Below are 19,986 nucleotides of genomic sequence, written 5' to 3'. Positions count from 1 at the left end.
AACAACATTTTCTCATTTTCAGGGCAATTTATCATAACAAAATTATAGCTCGTCATTGAAACCAAGAACCAATACCTACTTATAGTGAATTGTTATCAAAGAACATATTCATTTATTAAAACTTTTCGCTCATATCTCGGAAACCTGTACGAACCTAAGTATAATTTGTAGGGGTACCACATGGTATCCGGTAGATGACAAGTAAAATGTTAGTAACCTGTAACTGCGGATTTAATTTCTATAAAAGTTGTCACACGGGCCATGAATCTATTGACACCTCAACAATAAAAATCTGCTAAGTAAATTTGAGTTCAGCAGACTGCTAAATTTGTAACACTTCCTTTATAGTCTTCGGATTCCGTAGTTGGGTAAAAAAAACAAGCTTCCGTTGAGCCAAACGAGCCCCGACATTAAATATTATTTTAAAATTTAGTATTCATCTCGTGTGGCTGACCCTTTTAAAACCTTAGCTTCCCTTTTCAACAACGCAAGGTTCAAACCACATTAAGTCAATATTACATTAATCACCACTATAAATTGAACAAAACACATTCTGTCCAGTCTGTCCAGCGTAATTAGAGCGTATCTATGAACACAGATATGAACATTGATAATTATGAGCAATTTACAGTTAAATATCGCTGCTATACTTACTCAACCTCGTATCTGCAACACTCATTTGATGACAAAAACACCCGTATTCCGAATGAAAGAAAAGCGACATTTCCATCAAATGATTGTTGCAGATATGAGGTGGTGTAAGTATAGCGACGATATTTACGCTGGTATATTTTCTATAAACTCGAAAATGAAACATTCTACTTGAGCACGTTCAAAAGTGATACTAAAATCATTATCAGTTGCCTTATGCGCCGTTTCGTTCGATTTCCGACCTAGCTAAAGCAGAGAAAAAATGCTAATCCGATTTGTATTCGAAATTTGCGATGTAAATTTTCATCGGGCTGAAATTCTGCATTTGTTTTGGAATTATTGAAATATTAGGCTTGCATAGGCACGCTTTGACTCTGTCTTAACTAATCATTCAAAATTGTAAATTTAGTTCAAAATAATGTTGGAAATACAATACAGATACATCTGAGTCTGATTCGGAGAAAATAATCCGATAAGTGTTCCGTGAACAAAGTTTTGTACGGAACACTAAAAATATGCGTCGTAAAACTTAAAAGGAGATGTAAAACAGACCTTTTCAGGGTGTTCGATTCAGCGAACCGATAGCTCTGTATATTTTCCACGTCAATGGACCCTAGCGATGGACTGAGAAAACGACGAAAGAAAATGTAGCACCAAAAAGTTGACCTGCCGCGGAACATCTACCAAATCAGTCACATTACATCAGTATTCTGTGTTATTTAGAATAACTAAGCAAATTCATTTAGATCTACAAAAAACATTTACTTCTTGAGTAAAAATATCATTTGTTAGGCCTAGTGAGGGACTCCAATTATTTGTTAAACAAACGATAATAGTTAACTATATTATGATACTTAGTACCATTTCCAGCGTTTATGACATCATGAATCAGTCATAACATAATTGGTTAGTAAAAAACGATCGAAACAGTCTCGCACCTAAGAATAGTCTCGAAATTCAACAGCTAATTGTCACGTTACGTAATTGACAATGCACGAGGGAGTCGATAAAGAAGTTTACAATTAAAGGACTCAGGCGATTTATATTTAGCGATTTATAAGCCGAAATGCCTGAATTGTTAGATGAATCACGCGTGTATCACTAACTGTTGGAACTACTAAATAGATAACTTTCAATTTATATGTTTTACAACTTATACTAAACGAGACTTCAAAAAAAAATTCGCATCAGGCGAGCGGAGCGGTAAAGGGGCCCAACAGATTACCAGTTCTCTCTTCTTCCTCGCGTTATCCCGGCATTTTGCCACGGCTCATGGGAGCCTGGGGTTCGCTTGACAACTAATCCCATGATTTGACGTAGGCACAGTTTTTACGAAAGCGACTGCCATCTGACCTTCCAACCCAGAGGGGAAACTAGGCCTTATTGGGATAAGTCCGGTTTCCTCACGATGTTTTCCTTCACCGAAAAGCAACTGGTAAATATCAAATATTTCGTACATAAGTTCCGAAAACTCATTGGTACGAGCCGGGGTTTGAACCCGCGACCTCCAGATTGAAAGTCGCACGCTCTTAGCGCTAGGCCACCAGCGCTTCAACAGATTACCAGTTCGCCGGACGATATCAGCCTGTCAGGTGTTCGGAACTGTCACCTTTTGCGTTTAACTGACAGGCTTGATATCTGATATCGTCCGGTAAAATGGTCATCTGTGGGCCCCTTAAGACACAGAGTTCTATACATTTTTAATAATCAATTATTAAAAATGTATAGAACTATTATTTAATTAATACTTAGTTATTTTAGCACGTTTATGTATGATTTACATATCCAGTTGATAAAATCAGGAAATGTATAAAATTACGTAATAAGAAAAATACTAATACATACTACCTCATAACATAAAGGTCAATGATAAATGATAATGGAATCCGTTAAAAACATTACCGTCAACAATGCTACAAAATTGCATTATCATAAAACGTGTGAATGCGCCTCACTACAATAAGCAACAATAACAATATTTATGATTGCCGAAGAAAAAGCTTGTACATATGACACCAATGAGAACGGGTTTCTAACTAGAAATGCATCGATTACCGACTCGATTGAGGTGATAGGCGTTAAGCCTCTTTTATAGGGTCACATAGGACAACTAGCTACGAGCATCGAATCTTACAACCATACCTGGAGTTATTAGCTAAGGATATACCTACAAATGTCCGTCAGAACTGTGTGGCGGACGTCTGGCGGACAAATATGTCACGATTTAGGCTGCGTTGCAGATGTAGTGCATAATTATTCTCCATTGTATTTTCACGGAAATGTACGAACGGCGCTTGCTATTTCAGTCAGTCTCGGTACAAAAAGTACTGAGGTTGACTGAAGTAGCATGACAAGTACCAACGTTTCCGAGAAAATACGATGGAAAACAATTATGCACTACATCTGTACGACATATTGGTTCTGTACCCACACCACTAATCGCTTGTGAACGATTCAGAACTAGTAGCTTGGCGATCGAAGTGTTAAAAGTTCATGTAGTTCAAAATTCAAATCGTATAAAATTATTAAATCGCAATTTTTATTAGGTACATAAAACATAAGTATATCCCAATTTTCACAATACGATTGCCAAGTAAGTGGATGTGAATTATGTAACCACTTAATCAGCTCAGCTCTAGTAATTAACAATACTCCAGTTTCATTATATTCACATTCCTCAATCAGGTTTTTCTGGATTCAAATTAACTAACCGCATAAACTGTTCGAAATCGTAATCGGAACATCGCTTGTAATAGTTTCGATTCGAGTTTGAATTGATTTGTGCAAGAAAGTTGTTTACAAGTGTCCACGCGATTCAACGCCGGCCAGTAAATGAGTGCTACGGATTCGGATAAGTCACGTAACGTAAATCGGAACACATTTAGCATTCCGTAAATATTAAATATCTATAAATATATTCATGATAGCTGGCAGACTAAGACGACTCTTTACACTTTCCATTGACTTTACTTACCCCAGTGAATACCATCCGAATTTCAGAAAAACAGTACAGTTAATATGTACATTGTATACTGTTGTCTCAAAGCACTGAACCTTCCTGAGTCATTGTCAAATATCACACCTTGTCTACCGGTCACGTCGATGACCACCGATGTGACGTTGTTAGTATAGAAACGGTAATCGTCCCAGTGTGCACCACCAAAATACGAGTAAGATAAGGGTTAGATACACCGTGTCATCTCTAATCGTAGTGGTTAAAATTGGTTGGAAAATTATCAGTTATCTATCGAAAAAGCTGCTGGCTTAAATATATCATTTAAGACTAATCCAGTCCGTCGATTGAGCGTGGACGATTGAGGGTGGGTTACCCTTAGAGGAGGCTGAAGGTTACTTACAGAATGAACGGCACCCCAAAGGCGGAAACTCAGATGCCCACGCTAGTGAAGTGATTTTAGGAGAGGTTGCGATTCTGTTTCGACGGAGTGATTAATGTTAAACCCATCACCGGTATTTTTAAATCAAGGTCTTTGGATTGTTAATGCTTTTAAAACTTTGCACATTGTTTTCTTGTAAGGAAACCCTTGTGCCCTGGCGATCAATTTAGTAAAATCGCCACGCTTCCATTTCGATATTCAATGAATCCAATACGAGTCGACTGACATTAGGTAATAGTGCAATTTTGGCCAAACTTGTGACTCGCATTAGAAAGTGTAACTCACGCACTTTACGTTATACCACTCGGTTTATGTAAGTGGTCATAGAACATCTATATATGTTTAGAATAGTAATGCCCAAAATTAGTGTCTCCATTATTAATGGTAATTCAGTAATAAACAGTATATCTATTACCGAAATTAGGATTTCAAACACGTACATTTTGATAGAGGTACTAAACTGTATCACTTCAATATAAATCTTGCATAGGTACTAAGACTTTATTTTCTGTTTTACCAAATGGCAATTTCCTAATTCCATTATTTAAAGAAAGAAGAATTTAACGTCGTTTTGTTCTTTGCGTTTAATTGCGTCCTTTGTTAGATTCCCTGCCTTGTTTCTCCAAAGGGTGTAGCAGGATAAGCCTTCAAAAATTGCCCCCAAAGCTTTGAGTTCAAAACTACTACAGTTGATGCCCCGTCAAATGAAAATAATCCACACCAATTTTTAACCCTCTACTGCCGCCTGGAACCCCGTGACATTCATTTAACCCTAAAAAGTTTTTATTTTTTTTCTCAAAAAGTATAAAACGGACAATTATGAAATTTTTCATAAATGTTGATGTCATCTATACAAACTATCAAAAAAAAACTAACTCTCTACTTACTTATTTTCCTAGAAAAAAACCTAAATAAAAAAATAAAACACCCTGTATATCAGTTCAAGCTCGTCGTACTATCACCATTTTTGTACTAATTATTAACCAACTACCTATCTACATAATATATAAGTTTCATGTAAATAACAAAGGTGGAACAGTGTGAAAATATAAGTATTGTTCAGTACGTACCATGTATGTAACACGCTTACCAAACGTTGACGACACTAGTAAAAGATATCGGCCCGCCAACCGGGAAGCCATCCGTAATCATTTTTTTTTGTTAATTTGAAATGGAGGACAAATGAAACTCATTAATACTTATTCGAACAAGTGTTTCTGTTTATTTTACTTTATTGTTTTGTAAAAAGGTACTACGTAATTGAGTTACTTAGCATTTTATGTAAGTTCTTGAGTCCTGCAAGCGAAATAAATTAAAAAAAATGGCCCTCGGCCGTGATGCTGGCCGTGTTCGATTTTCAAATATTTTTTTCGTAATTAACAAAAAAAAAATGATTACGGATGGCTTCCCGGTTGGCGGGCCGATATCTTTTACTAGTGTCGTCAACGTTTGGTAAGCGTGTTACATACATGGTACGTACTGAACAATACTTATATTTTCACACTGTTCCACCTTTGTTATTTACATGAAACTTATATATTATGTAGATAGGTAGTTGGTTAATAATTAGTACAAAAATGGTGATAGTACGACGAGCTTGAACTGATATACAGGGTGTTTTATTTTTTTATTTAGGTTTTTTTCTAGGAAAATAAGTAAGTAGAGAGTTAGTTTTTTTTTTGATAGTTTGTATAGATGACATCAACATTTATGAAAAATTTCATAATTGTCCGTTTTATACTTTTTGAGAAAAAAAATAAAAACTTTTTAGGGTTAAATGAATGTCACGGGGTTCCAGGCGGCAGTAGAGGGTTAAAAATTGGTGTGGATTATTTTCATTTGACGGGGCATCAACTGGTAGTAGTTTTGAACTCAAAGCTTTGGGGGCAATTTTTGAAGGCTTATCCTGCTACACCCTTTAGATCTCAACGGTAACTTGATGTAAAATATAAGTACCTACATACCTAAACATTTTCAGAAGCAAATATATTCGTTTAGATTCTAATACGAACTAAAGTCTCTTCGATCACGTTTTATTTATATAAAAATAAAACGAGTTTACTCAAGTCAGTAAATTCAAATGTCAACCGTCCGCTACGGTACGCGAATAGAATTCGAAGCTGAAAGCTGAAACGATTAAGGAAACGGCCTTTGATTCCAAAATTCAGGTCAAGATTCTAAACGGCCCGTCTTAATTCAATTTAAAAAGTCTAGCTTCCTTTATGTAACTTAATGATTTGTGAGACCTCTTTAAAATAACGACGCAACCAATGTTAGGTCACTTTTCACAAGTGTAGTGTTATTTGTGTTCGCATCATCCGCGTTATTAGAAGATATGACTAACGTTTGCCCATAAGCGGTGACTGGCGTGATTGTGTTAGGTGACAAGTAATTATTGCCGTCATAAAACTTAAAATAACAGGTGATCGTTTGGTTTTTTCCTTAGTTAAGTAACGTTCATAACATTAGATGGAAATTAGAAATATAGGAACGAGTTGCCAAGCATGTGTTGTTGTGGTTGTTGCTTATAAGCCACGCTTCAATACATCATCGCCTTGAAGATAACAATTTCTTAATTACACGTTTCATTACATTGCTAACGGACCCCCTTATACAAAAACTATGTGCACATGTATAATTTATCCGTTTCATCATAAAACTGACATACAAATTATCTTCATTAGAGCGTAACCCTGACTATATTTGCAAGTGAAATTGCGAAAACCATCAGTTGTTTATGAATTTGATTATTAATAGTCTCAAATACGGAACCAATAATGTACAGTTACGTGAGGTTTATGTAAGATGACGAGGCATTATTCAAATTCGTGTTATAAAACAAATTTGTAAATTCGCTTCGGATATCACAGAGTTTTCTAATTTGTTCGTCCGATTCTCGTATATAGGCGGGTGCTAATGTCGGTCGGCCGGCTGATCAATACAGGGTGGTATTAGGAAGATTACGTATCACAACTCGATAATAAAAGAGCCGTTCTGAATCTATTACAGGATTTCCTGCGACCGAGTCACGTAGCAAGATACACGCGAGGGTGAAAACGAGCCAGGTACCCGGAATAAATCACACAACCCCATCCAAAGAAACCGACCGTAAAAAGGTGCACGATACAATCCACTATCAAGATTCCGCTCACAATAATAATTAAAACATATCTAAACAGAGATATTACGACACAAAAGAATTCACACTCGCATTGCAACGTTGGGTAACACCTACAACAAAAAGTGTACGAATTACCCGAAAACCTGAATTCACACTTACCTACATCCATTATAGTGATGCAAGTTCATAGATAAATTAGAATGCTTTGGTATCACGTATACGTATTGTACTTAGTATATTATTTGATATAAAAAATGAGTATCGAACATCCGTTACGCGCAGGACGGAGTGTCTCGGTTCACCGGAGCTGAACGAGGCCTGCCCGGCGCAACTCTTGATTCCCATTCCCATAGCACTCGACCAAACATTGTTTTTTTTTTTTTTTTTTTCTCTTTATTGTGCCGATGTTCCGTAAACACAACACTGTACACGCATCTCCATCGAATGTACACACATACTATACGTTAAGACATCAATCGCAATAGCGTCACAAACACAAACTTCGCTGAGCGTCAATCAGGTAATGATAATTATGTATGACGAGCCTAGAAAGTACGCATAAATACATTTTAAATCGACACAGTTACTGTTTAACAACTTTTAAATTAACACACTGCAAATCCCTTCTATGAAAAGACACATCGCTGTAGTCGTTGAGATACAGACTAGGTACTACAACGGCATCATAGCAATGATAGAAAGTTAGCTCAATTACCTGGAAGGCGGAGATGCGTTTGGGGGGCAGCAGTTGAGGAGGCTTGTCGACTAAATTTTCCATGGAGTGACGACTGAAGAATCCTTGCTTTTGGAAAGTGTTGTTACATTTATAGGACGCGCGGTTAAATTTAGTCGCAGGAGCAACTATTCGATTGCCGTTTTCGTCGTCATCTTCCCACTCGGTTACGACCTCTGTGCGAACGTCTTCAAGCGAGCGCGAGCGGCTGCACGGGCAGGCGGCCGCCGGCGCCGGGTTGGGGTGTCGCAGCTGACGCGGAGCTCTCTCCCTACTGTAAAGATCCGAGTGACTCGGTGTGGGTGCTCCGGCTGATCTGTAGCTCGGAGATAAGAAATAATAGTCGCGAGACTTATTGCTGTACGCGCTCATCCCGGAGAAATCCGAATACGTAGAACCTTTAGATGATGATGTTTTGAAATTCCTCAAGTCCATCGGATCCGGCGGCCTGAAGTAAAAATTTGGTTGCGCCTGGCGGGAAAGCGGGGGCCAAGGTCTGAACGGCGCTTCAACGTAATGAGACGGTTTGGACTTCATTTTAGATCGAGGCGCATCCGAGCGCGACGTAGTCAGTCGGTTCCGTGCGGATGTAGCCGAGGGAACAGCGCTACTGCTGTCACGGGCAGCGGCGCTGCGCGGGCGCCGGCCCACCACCCGTGCTGCACCACTATCACCACGCGTTAGACAGAGATGAGAACATAGAGAAAGGCGCGCTTGCGTTCCGCTCGATCCGTTGAATGTGAATATAAGTGAAAGGGGTAGCCCGTGCGCGGTCATCGCGTCGAATGCGCTCAGATAAGCAGTCTCTGGTGAGCGAGCGAGATATCTTCTCCTGTTTACAACTAGCGACTATTAATTACAATGTATGACCTTACTACCAACAAATTATTGCTATCATTACATTGTATAATGCGAACGTTGCTTTTACAAGCGGTTTGTTTTTCGCTTTCTATCGGAGGTAAGAACCCGAGATACGATTAAAATATACGTGAATATTTCTTATAAGGCATCGATCAATACTGCTGAATATTTATGTAATTATTCTAAGTGGAGTGAATTCGAAATCGTTCATTTTTATTATTTTACGTAACGTATTAAGTTTCCATCACGAATAAAGATTTACTATTCGGTCCATTGCACTCCGTAAAAAGACACTGAGTTTGAGTTAGTGTCTTGGAATTGGCAGTTTTCGACATAACGTTTATCTCATCACGCGTGCATTCCACTTTCGCTTATTTCTTACGCCCGAACAGTTATTTGCGAAGCACGCCACGAGCGAGAAACGTATTTCATAATATTCAATTAACTCGACACTGCGCATAATAATTGCTTATTGATGAAGATGAGACGTAGCTATAACAATAAGATAAATCAACTGAATATTGCGCACAACTCCCACACGCCCGCCTAGAAATAACGATGGAAAACTCAAATATTTAATTAGTCGCCTTATTTGCAACGAGGGAATCAAGGTTGTACCATATACAGATCATACGCACAGTAATCATAAACATGTTAATGTCCGTGGAACTCATCATAGTCTTAATTTCAGCCTACGCATGGAAAACGCGCATACTAATTAGGCATAAGCAACAACAATAATGACCACAACAAATGCCTGGTGTTATACATCACGGCTATAAACGTCTCATGTCGCCGCGGACTTATGATAAGAAATACCGCTAGCAGAAAAAAACTAAACGTTTGATAAATTAATTAATAGTCGCGCAAAAACAACGATCGTAGAAACAATAACAGACGATAAGGTAATTCATACAATAGATTATTATTACCTCACGGTGTTGTGCAAACGCGACTGTGCAGCCTATGACTTCATTAAATGACTCACGGTGATGCCGGTTTACTTTAGCCAAAATTCCCTAAACGAAGTACGTATATAGGTAAACATTTACAATTCCGACCGACGCCACAATACAAGTGAATCATTCGCCGGTCGGACATTTGTCTTTGTCTTCAACCAATTGGAACTTAATAACTGATTGATCAAAGAGTCAAACGGGCCAAACTGTAATTTTATGGAGTCGAGTTTCAGGATGAATGGGAATTGAATGAGTATTTTAGACCGGCCTTGCACGCGTTTAAAATGGGCTCTTTTAAGATACTGGGCTGCGGTGGCGGGCAAAATTTGTTGCAACCGGTAACTATTCGCTTACTTTACTTCACGATATATAGACCCGTTGCATTGCGGCACCTGGATACCACATCAAAGTAGCGCGCAGTGTTACAATTTAGTTACGAGTTTTTGCAGAACTCTACAAATAAGACGTGCATTCAACTAAAAGCTGAAACTGATTTAGATTGTATGGGCGAAATTGAAAATCAAATAAATTTAAAGCAAAAGGTAAACGGTATACGATAATATGAAATATTGAAAGGCTGTCAACATACCTAAATATCATCAGTTAATAAAATAATCAAAGATATCTTTTTAAAATACATGCACGAACGGCGTCAAATTATGCTGCGCATAATATCTGACATAATAAATGAGATTTTAATAAAATGATTAAGTTATCGGATTCACTAATGAGATGATCGGTGCATTGTTGGCCAAGGTTGGAATACGGATGGAAGTAATATACAAATAAACATATTTTTTTACTTAATAGCCTAATTTGATGCGAATAAAAAATTCATGGTTTTTTGCGGTTTGTATAAATAAAACTCTATTCAAAAATGCTTTGACATCGACACTATACATATAGCGAATATCGGCCATATGGGACCGTTAAAACGTACACTCTAAGTACTTATATCAAATTTTTTTAACCACACTCGCACAGGCTTTCTTTATACTTCAAAAACTGATCAGAATGTTGCATTTTGTCCACATTAGTGGCAAAGTAATTTTGAGTTATTTTCTCATGTTGGCTGGTGGAATTCACTTGATGATGATCTTGAAAGATGACCACCTATTTAATAGAGCTAATTTAGATTTGTTTTATAATGCTTTACAGTTATCTAGTATTTTCCTCGCGGTGGTGTGGTGGAAAATATTGTGCTTTACTCGGTAGCAAAGTTTCATTCCACTCTCAATTTTTGAAATATATCGATTGCTAGGGGTTAAGGGGACGGTATATGACGTTTTCGATTTAGAGCTCACTTTGTGCAATCAATTTGTTCAAGAAATGTTTAATAACTGCATTAAATTATACGTAAATTTGTTCACGAAGAAGCCGTGTACCGGCTCTTCACGCCATAATATTTTTTATTTGCTGTAATTCTCTACAAATCGACACTAAAAGTATCCAAAAATCAAAATATGGAGTTCCGTTTGAGCAACACGCATTACAGTTTTGTCTTTGACAGTAATTGGGTTGTTGTGTGATTTTGAAAGCTAGATAACTAAACTAGCAAATTATTATCTACTTATATTTTTACTCACAAATACAACACAGAAATTCAATCCCAAATGTAAACTTTCGTACAATTTCCATACATTGACGACATCACTCCAAATTCTTCTTCGAGTCAGATGGCCGTTGGCCTTGCATGGAAGCAGACGTGTACGTCGTCGTAGCTCGTTTTTGACATTATTATAGACATTTCTGGACATTTCATCATATACGCATACGAAAATGTATACCAGTAGATAAATTGTATTTCAAAAAATAAGGTAAATAAATATAATTAAAATTTGATTTTTTGTTAATTACAGGTCGTAACGATCGAAAACAGCAGTAAACTATCCTGAAACAATACGATTAAAATCGAATTTAAGTAACGTGTTCCTTCAAAACCCGCTTAAAATGAAAAAAGTTTAAAGACTCGTTTTACTGATTGGGATTGATTTTCATTACGCTGGTATCCATTATGCGTCATTAAAAAAAATGTATATGACTTCTGTACGTCAATGACTTTTGATGTCAATTGTAATCTTGTATTTACGTTAGAGAATTATATATTCATTTAAATATTACTTACCTATTAATACGAAGCGTAATTCGTTTAATACCTGAAAGTCTTACAGTGTCTACACCTACTTTGTTGCCGTTCGTTCCGTCTATATGTATGCGATTACGTGCTGTTCTGATAATCTTCAAGAATCAAGAACAACGGCAAGACCAGCATTTAGTACTAACTAGTTTTTGCGGATTTGGAGACCGAGATGAAGCTTACAGGCCAATACCGCAGCGGCCTGATTATTATTATGTGTATATATCGAGTATTATATAAATTTACTATAAAAAAAAACAATGTTTTATTTCAATGACATTATGTGCGTATGTATGTTTCGGTGATTATAAGAATTTTGTCCACACAATAATTGTGCAAAGCAGAGACATGCTTTCTTTACGGTATAAGCGGTATGGTACCGTTATTATTTATCAATACCGGTTCGTTTTGAAGTTAAAACTATACCGGTTTAAATATAAAGTACGGTACCGGTATAAAATTACAGCAGGGACAACCATTTTTATAGGTGTACAGTCAGCTGCAGAGAAAAGGTACCACCCTTGTAAAGATGATTGTATGCAGGGGTGGTATGGGTAAATCCACGGTGACTCACGTTACTTTGTAGTCACTATTCCTAACAATCTTGTCGTATATTTGAGATCAAGAGCTTTCTACGTCGAAAACTTGATAATAATATCACAGAGTACATTACTGCGAATCATTTATCGAAGTACTTTTTCTCCATCAAATTATAAAACTTGGAGAAAAGTGGAAAATAACTCCATGACTCACGTTACAAGAAATGGACACGGAGTTTTACGCCTTTTGTGTTTATTGATTTCCCTTTGATTATTGAATGAATTAGTTTTAACAAAATAACAAAACAATGACATAAATATGCAAGCTTCTTTAATAGTTAACCAAATAAAATCAAAGATACACCCTTATTTAAATAAAATATAAAACCTTACGAACTCACGTTACAGCGATTTCGTGAATCACGTTACTTGCGACTACCTAGAATATTTTGATATTTTTTATCATTTCTAGCAAACAAATAGCATATTTATTACTTATTATTATTAGAATTAGAACTTTTCTGATACGTTATTTAGCTCTACCCAAAGCTTGGCGATTAATTAACATCGAAGATGAGGATGCAATTGAACTATCTAAGGCTCTTGCTTATTCAGCTTTTTTCTTTGATCTATATGTTTTTCAACTCTTTTTCTGGTTTTTTCTCTTTCATCCTTTATAAATTGGTTTTTCTTTTTTTGAGTCATGTTATCTAGCAACTTCTTCTTTTGCCTGATTTTTTGGCGGCAAGCCTATGTTTTTTCTTATACTCTTCGTACTTTCCGTCGTCTTTCAGCTTCTGTCTTCTTCTTTTTGCCCTTTCTGCCGCTGATAGAGGCATTGTAGCTACAAAATACATTCAAATATTTAGTTACTCGCTTTACAGTTGCAACAACGCGATTCACTGTGACTCACGTTACAAGTATCTCAAGTCATGTATTTCTATAAAATAACACTTATGCGGAGAAATAAACCGCGAGAATGACACCATCTAAGCCCAATCATACACATAGTTCAATATAAGTTCGTTTGTCCAAAACTTCAGTACAGTAAATGAAAAATATTGTTTTTTACGTTACTCACGTTACTCAACGACATGCAATTTTCATTCACCTCTTACATATTTTTCTTTCAACTTATGATAATTGTAATCAAAGTAACGCGTGAATAATTTAATAGACAACAGATAAATAAAGGTTACTTACCTCTTCTTTGCGTAAAAATCAATTAAAGTCGTAATATTTATAATCACTTATTTTACGTTCGTAGTTGATTCCGCAAGCAGCACTTACAATGTCGGAAATTATGACAACCGTTGACTTATTATTGACTTAAGGTTATAAAATTTGTTCTGCTACCCTCATTTGATTATTCTACATTCAAACACATTCTAAATTCAATAGTTTATTTTTTCGTTGTCATGTCCGAGTTACGCGGAAAGACCCGTCTCCGTTTCAACTTGGGCAAAAATGCTTTCGTATATCCGAATTCTTCTCCTTTGCAAATCACATTTCTCAACTGATTCTGATCAACATTTGTAAGGAGGTTCGGTACTCGGTAGTTCGATATAATTATTCGGTTTCTTTTTTTTGAATAATTAAAAAAAAAAAACGTTTATTTCAGACAAACATGGTCCATATTTTGTTAGTACATCTTAACAATTTAAAACTTATAGCTAAGGATAACTTAAAATAAAACTTAAATAACTATCATATTAAAATAGGCAGACATTGACATAAAGGACTTAAGCGCCAGTAGGATCTGTGACACTTAAGACCATTGTGATTTTTTTGAAGTATGTATAGCACAAAAAAATATTTAAAAATGTAACATTTAATGTAGGTACATTGTAATTAAAATAAGGTATAAACATTATTAGAGGAGACTTGGAGGAAGTGTCATAGGGATCTACATTCGATGCGTGAAAAACAAGTTCTTGTGTCTAATTATAATCGATCGGCAATCACGCGAGCGCATAAATCCAAAAATCTTTTTTTTTTCACTCCCTAAAACTCCCTTAACCTAATAACAGTAAAACAAAAAATAAAAGATACAGGGTTACCAACCAGCCAAAGAATTATAAGTAGATATATGCACTTATCCCAACGCACCTAACGTTCTACTCTGCACGGAGTTCATTGCCGCTCCTACCGCCGTAAGTAACTATCAACACCTTCATTATATTTTTTTTAATTTTATTAATTTAATAGCGAAACAAAAGGCATACCACATAAAAGTAAATCGGTAAAGATATTAGGGGTACATTAGCCAACACTGTTTCCATATATTTTCAAATTTTATTTTGTCCGCCTTATTGAAATTTTGCACCCTGCCGGAACTTTATTTATTTAAATTCTCATTGAATTGATTTTGCGCCTTATGAAAAGTCGTATAGAGTAGTAAATAAAATTTTACATCTGACTTAATGACATCTGGTTTTATTCGGTTTAACTTTAGAAAACGCGTATCTCGACAAAGCCATAATGTAGAAAATTGTCAACAACCAAATGAATTATTAGAATTTAAATACGTCACGTGTGACATGAACAGACAAGGAAAGCAAGAATAAATGTATTGTTTCTCTTTCTTCTTTCAATGGAACGCTTTTCCTAAAAGGAGGCCACTAAACTCAAAACGCTATCTTAAAAAAACTTGCTGGTCAATGACCTGTCCCAGTAAAGTGAGGTAGTGTGCGTGAAGTGCGCTTGTGTGTGAAATGGGGTAAATTGACAGAATCTGAAAATTTACCCACCTCTACCGTCGCCTTACTTTGCCTTGTGTAGATCATTTTCCAATGTTGTACAGTCACCAGCATAAATATATGACTGTGGGCAGCCGTGCAAAAATATCTGATGCTCCATTGGAGGCATAAGTATATGACGAAACTACCTCGGTAAAAATATGTGATGCTTTGTGGCCGGCAAAAATATCGTTAGTCTGTATCCGCATAAATATCGGATCGGGTCGCTTTAAAATATTTGATCACTCATAAAAATCAAAATTATCTGATTACTCTCATCTGGCATAAATATCTCTCCACTGTGAAAGCAAATACATCGGATGGACGACGGACCGCCTATTATAATATCTGACACGTTGGAAAATCACAAATATGTTATCGACCTTCAAAAACGAACCATACATGTTTGGTATAGAGCCGTAAATTGTATGAAGTTATTTGACAATTCACGAAAAGAGTGCAGACTTGTCATTGTATATGTCTGTCTCACATTATATTCTATCATCGATTTGATGGAATATTTTTTTTGTAAATTTGAACGTATTGCAATCATATCATGAATCTAGTATATAACTGGATTTGGCATGAGGGGTGGGGGAAATGACCGAACGGGATAGTCTTATGTATCATTCAGTAGGAGTAGCAGCGAAAGCGCTATTATTGTTTGTCCTTGTCACAGTCCACAAGTTGACTTCTTTATCATCCTTTTTTATGTAAGAAGGAGGTTTATTAGTTTTATTACACATCTTCTATTAAAAGTCTACCTGAATTATGTCACAATTTAAAATTGCAAATGAAATACGCGAGACAGACATATGCAATGACAAATCTGCACTCTTTTCGTGAATTGTCAAATCACTTCATACAATTTAAGGCTCTATGCTATCCAGGTATGATTCGTTTTTGCCGATTGATGACATACATATTTCATAATTTCGTGTCAGATATATAGGCGGTCCGTCTGCCATCCCATGTATTTGCATTCACAGTGAAGAGATATTTATGCCAGTCGATAAATATTTTTAAGCCACCCGATCAGATATTTATGCGGATACAGACTAACGATGTTTTTGCCGGCCACAAAGCATCACATATTTTTACCGAGGTAGTGTCGTCATATACTAATGCCCCCAATGGAGCATCAGATATTTTTGCACGGCTGCCCACAGTCATATATTTTTGCTGGTGACTGTACTAGGGCATAGAGTAATAAGAAAGATTAACCTATTTCTCTATGACTTGGGTAAAAAACTAGACACACCGATTGTTGTTCCGACGTTGCTGACGTTAAGAATGATTGCAAATTGCAATTTTATTGAATCGATTGCGTCGTCAAGGACATTACTTAAATGTGAAGAGTACTACGAGTAAACTATACAATGATCGCTCGCTTTATTTAATCAACAAATCGTTACTTTTGATTAGCGCAAGAAAGACTCGTAGGTAACTAAGTACCTATACCTACTCTTCTTCATGCCGCGTGAGTAGTGGGTGTACCTAATCAAAACAATGAAACGCCAAATGGCCAAAATGGATATGGCAAACTTTTGTGGGTCTACGTTTACTTCCCTTTTGACAAACTGAGGCCAGAGCGGCGCCAATAAGGGCGGTATGCCCAAATGATTATTATTCAATTTTTTATAATGTAACGAGAAAATAAATGTATTGCAACCAGATTGCAACTATATGCTTGAACGCATTTTTTACAGTGTGAATTATGAATAACTTATTTTTCTGTTATGAATCTTTCCAATCTTTTGGTGCAGCCGTGCTGCCTGTGACGTCACAAGCTGTATATCTCGCGGAGCACGCGCCATATTTATTTTCTCAATTTCTAAGTTCCTGGGGTACAGATTGTACCTCAGGAAGTTAGAAATTGAGAAAATATACTTCCTGCGAGACACCGTATACTCGTAGAGTTTTTAAACATCACAATATTAAAGGTACCACATAATTATGTGCTTCATGCTTCAAAGGAGGCAAAAAGGTTGAAAACATCTTCAACACGGCGGTAGCTATGCAAATCCGGAAAATAAGTGTTAAAGGCGTTAACTGTCGTGAGACCAAATGTAAATATTGTCATGATTTAGTACCGACCGGTAACGGGTGCGCGGCGTCGTGCCCATTAAAGGAGGTATAGGTCGGCCGCTGCCTCCAAGCGAGCCATGTAAAGCGACCTAGAAAACATAATACTTGCGCGGTTTTTTTTTAATAATGTGAAAAAAGTAGAAGATCTCAATCTTGACGCGTTTCTTACACGGGGAGAGAAGGACAAATGACAGACATATCTACAACATAGTGTTTCAACAATATTTCGACTTATTTTAGTTATATCACGCGGCATGGCCACCATATGGCCTCTAAGTATTCTCAAGTAACAATTTCATCAATATTTTGCTAGAGTAAAAACTAACTAGAGACCTACAATTGACGACGTACATTCTTGCTCATAAAAATACATTGCTGACCGGTTAGGCCTACGCACTTTTGTGTATACAAAAATGACAAAACATACAAGTGACTTTTAGCTGTTTAACTTCGTTTAGTTAGTTAGACAATGGAACTTCTGCACATTATTACATCTATTCTGTAGTTTTGATTGCGTTAGAAAATAGCGGCTTATTAAAAGGGCACAGTAGAGAGCCAGTTGTTATTTTGCAAGCCTAAACCATTCCTATGAAATGTCTATTTATAAGCAAGATATAAGCAAATTTCTATGAAGATTGTTGCATTAAATTTCCAATCTCGTATTTTTAGTTACAATATAAAAGGACATCACATATCTTTGCAGCAGTAGACGTTTATACAGAATATAAAATGACAAATATTAATTTAGCTATGCGGTATTTGAATTTATTTATTGCAGTTATGTCTCTTAGGGGTCTTTAACTTCATGAGATGAACCTTTGGTCACCAATAAAACTTTTAATAAAGTAGAACATAATAAACTCCTGTTTTCTCTATTAAACAAACCAGTAATTTACCTAAAAGCAACTAGCCTATTGATTCCGTTTGAATGGGAGTCGGTTTCTCGGCGCTCGGATTGTCCACGGTATATAAACTTTTTACTACCGCTTTTAATGGTAATGAATAATGCAAAGTATATTTAATGTCGTAAAGACTTTTGATACGTTTACTGAATCGTTCTCGTTTCTAACGAACGATAAATAAGATAGACAGTACAATATAGTACATACTAATAGGGAAAATGGAAATTGCCAGTAGAGTGTAAGGCAACTTAGATATAGTCTATTCCAGCCTTCTTCTTTTTCAACGAAATGCATTTCTTCAAAGGTACCTACCTACCTACAACTTAAACTCCAATATTATTATCTAAAAGTAGCATTTACGGACCTTCACTTTATGTACAGCTAAACCTGGCTTTACTAGTCTATTTCACGCCTTGGTTTATAAATTTAACACTGTTAGATCAAAAGTCAAATTCCTCACAACATTCAATGGGTAGCGTTAGGTATGTAAGCTGCACTGCATACCCATGGAATGCCCCATGACCGTGATACGTCCAACGTCCACCGCCGCAGAAAGAGATGAGTCATTGAAAGTATTGAAACATTTCGCCAAACAGATTAGCAGGATGATCTTGAGTCATTGTCGCTCGGACCATTCGAGTATCCACTTGACCTTTACCAGCTGAGTGCTGTTTAAACAGATTCAATATTATATTTGAATATGTAAAATTGTAATGCTATGTCGTTATTCTATTCTCCACTTCGCGAGGTGAAGTTAGTTTTTTTTTTAAATATTGCGTAACGAAAAGCATATAAATTGGTTAAATCAGTGGCTATTGTCCTTCCTTATTTTCTTTCTTCTTACTCGCATTCCTTATTCTTGTTGTCCTTTGCATTGATTTTTTTGTTTAATTGTTCAGTGCAAATTCAGTGCTTGTTATAAGTAATAACTTTTTCTCAAAAATGGACGGTAAAGTCGACGTTGCCGGTTAAAAAATAGATCGCGAAGTGCGTAGTTTATGGTCATTCAAAAAATTAAAAAGTTAAAAACATTGCAGTCTCGATTTCGGGACTGCAATGTTGCATACAAATTCCATTATTTAACGAGTTCCAAACTTTTTAAAACTTTTTTCTACTCCCGTACTTTTATTTGTCATTTAAAGGGTCATGCATACACCTTTAAACCCCTATCTTATAGTTGTCAAGACAAGTCTTTAGTCTATTCCCCATAAAAGTATTTGTGCATACACGCAGTATCTTTTTGGCACTTTTACGATACTTCGTGTAATCACCACTTAAAAAATATTGTATGAAATACATTGTTGCCAACCTAATTTTAACTGTCATCTCTGACAGATGAGTGAACCATAGACATGTTTTTTTTATTTCATTCATTCTTTTCCCGCCCGTACCCTCCATTCTTTGCTACTTCTTGAATGAAAAATATTTGTTAAATTTACAATTTTATTTCAAAGTATGTGCTTGGTCGTAGAAAAAGTATTGTATGCAACGTTGTTTAACTCTCTTAAACAACGGTTGCATAAAATACTATAAATGGCCATATCAAATGAAGGCATAGGTCCATTAAACAGCCAAACAGATGATCAGCACTTAAATTATTATAATGTTGGTACCGCGACTATTTAGGTGTCTCGAATACGTTGACGTATTTTCAGCAGAAAAATACATTTTTTTTTTAAGGCGGCAAGCAAATCTTATTAATGGTTTTACTTTTCTCAGTGAAAATTAGAACGTTGCTTCTGTAAAATATCTCTATTTCTTGCACCATTTTTGAGAAAAGCACTATATATGACTCCCAACGTCGTCCGTTTAAAACGAATCCTCAGCCTGCAAGTAGCTATTTCCGAACCTCGACAATAATG

At 36.3% G+C, this 19,986-nt stretch overlaps 1 protein-coding gene across 3 annotated transcripts in view; it reads right to left on the bottom strand.

Annotated features, from left to right (window-relative positions):
- The window catches only part of LOC134661914 (WD repeat-containing protein 47), a 91,877-nt gene that overhangs the window by 42,625 nt on the left and 29,266 nt on the right, over positions 1-19,986 (bottom strand). The window contains exon 1 of one of the 3 annotated variants that reach the window (XM_063518160.1): positions 7,883-8,753. The exons of the other annotated variants lie outside the window; for them this stretch is intronic. Within the exon in view, the coding sequence (XP_063374230.1) occupies positions 7,883-8,677 (795 nt within the window). The 5' untranslated portion in view covers positions 8,678-8,753. Of the gene's footprint in view, positions 1-7,882; positions 8,754-19,986 lie in introns of those variants that run through there. 3 annotated transcript variants of the gene reach the window in all.

The sequence above is a fragment of the Cydia amplana genome, chromosome Z, assembly GCF_948474715.1.
Source record: "Cydia amplana chromosome Z, ilCydAmpl1.1, whole genome shotgun sequence".
In the NCBI taxonomy this organism is placed as follows: Eukaryota; Metazoa; Arthropoda; class Insecta; order Lepidoptera; family Tortricidae; genus Cydia; species Cydia amplana.
This window is presented reverse-complemented; position numbering and strand designations above follow the sequence as displayed.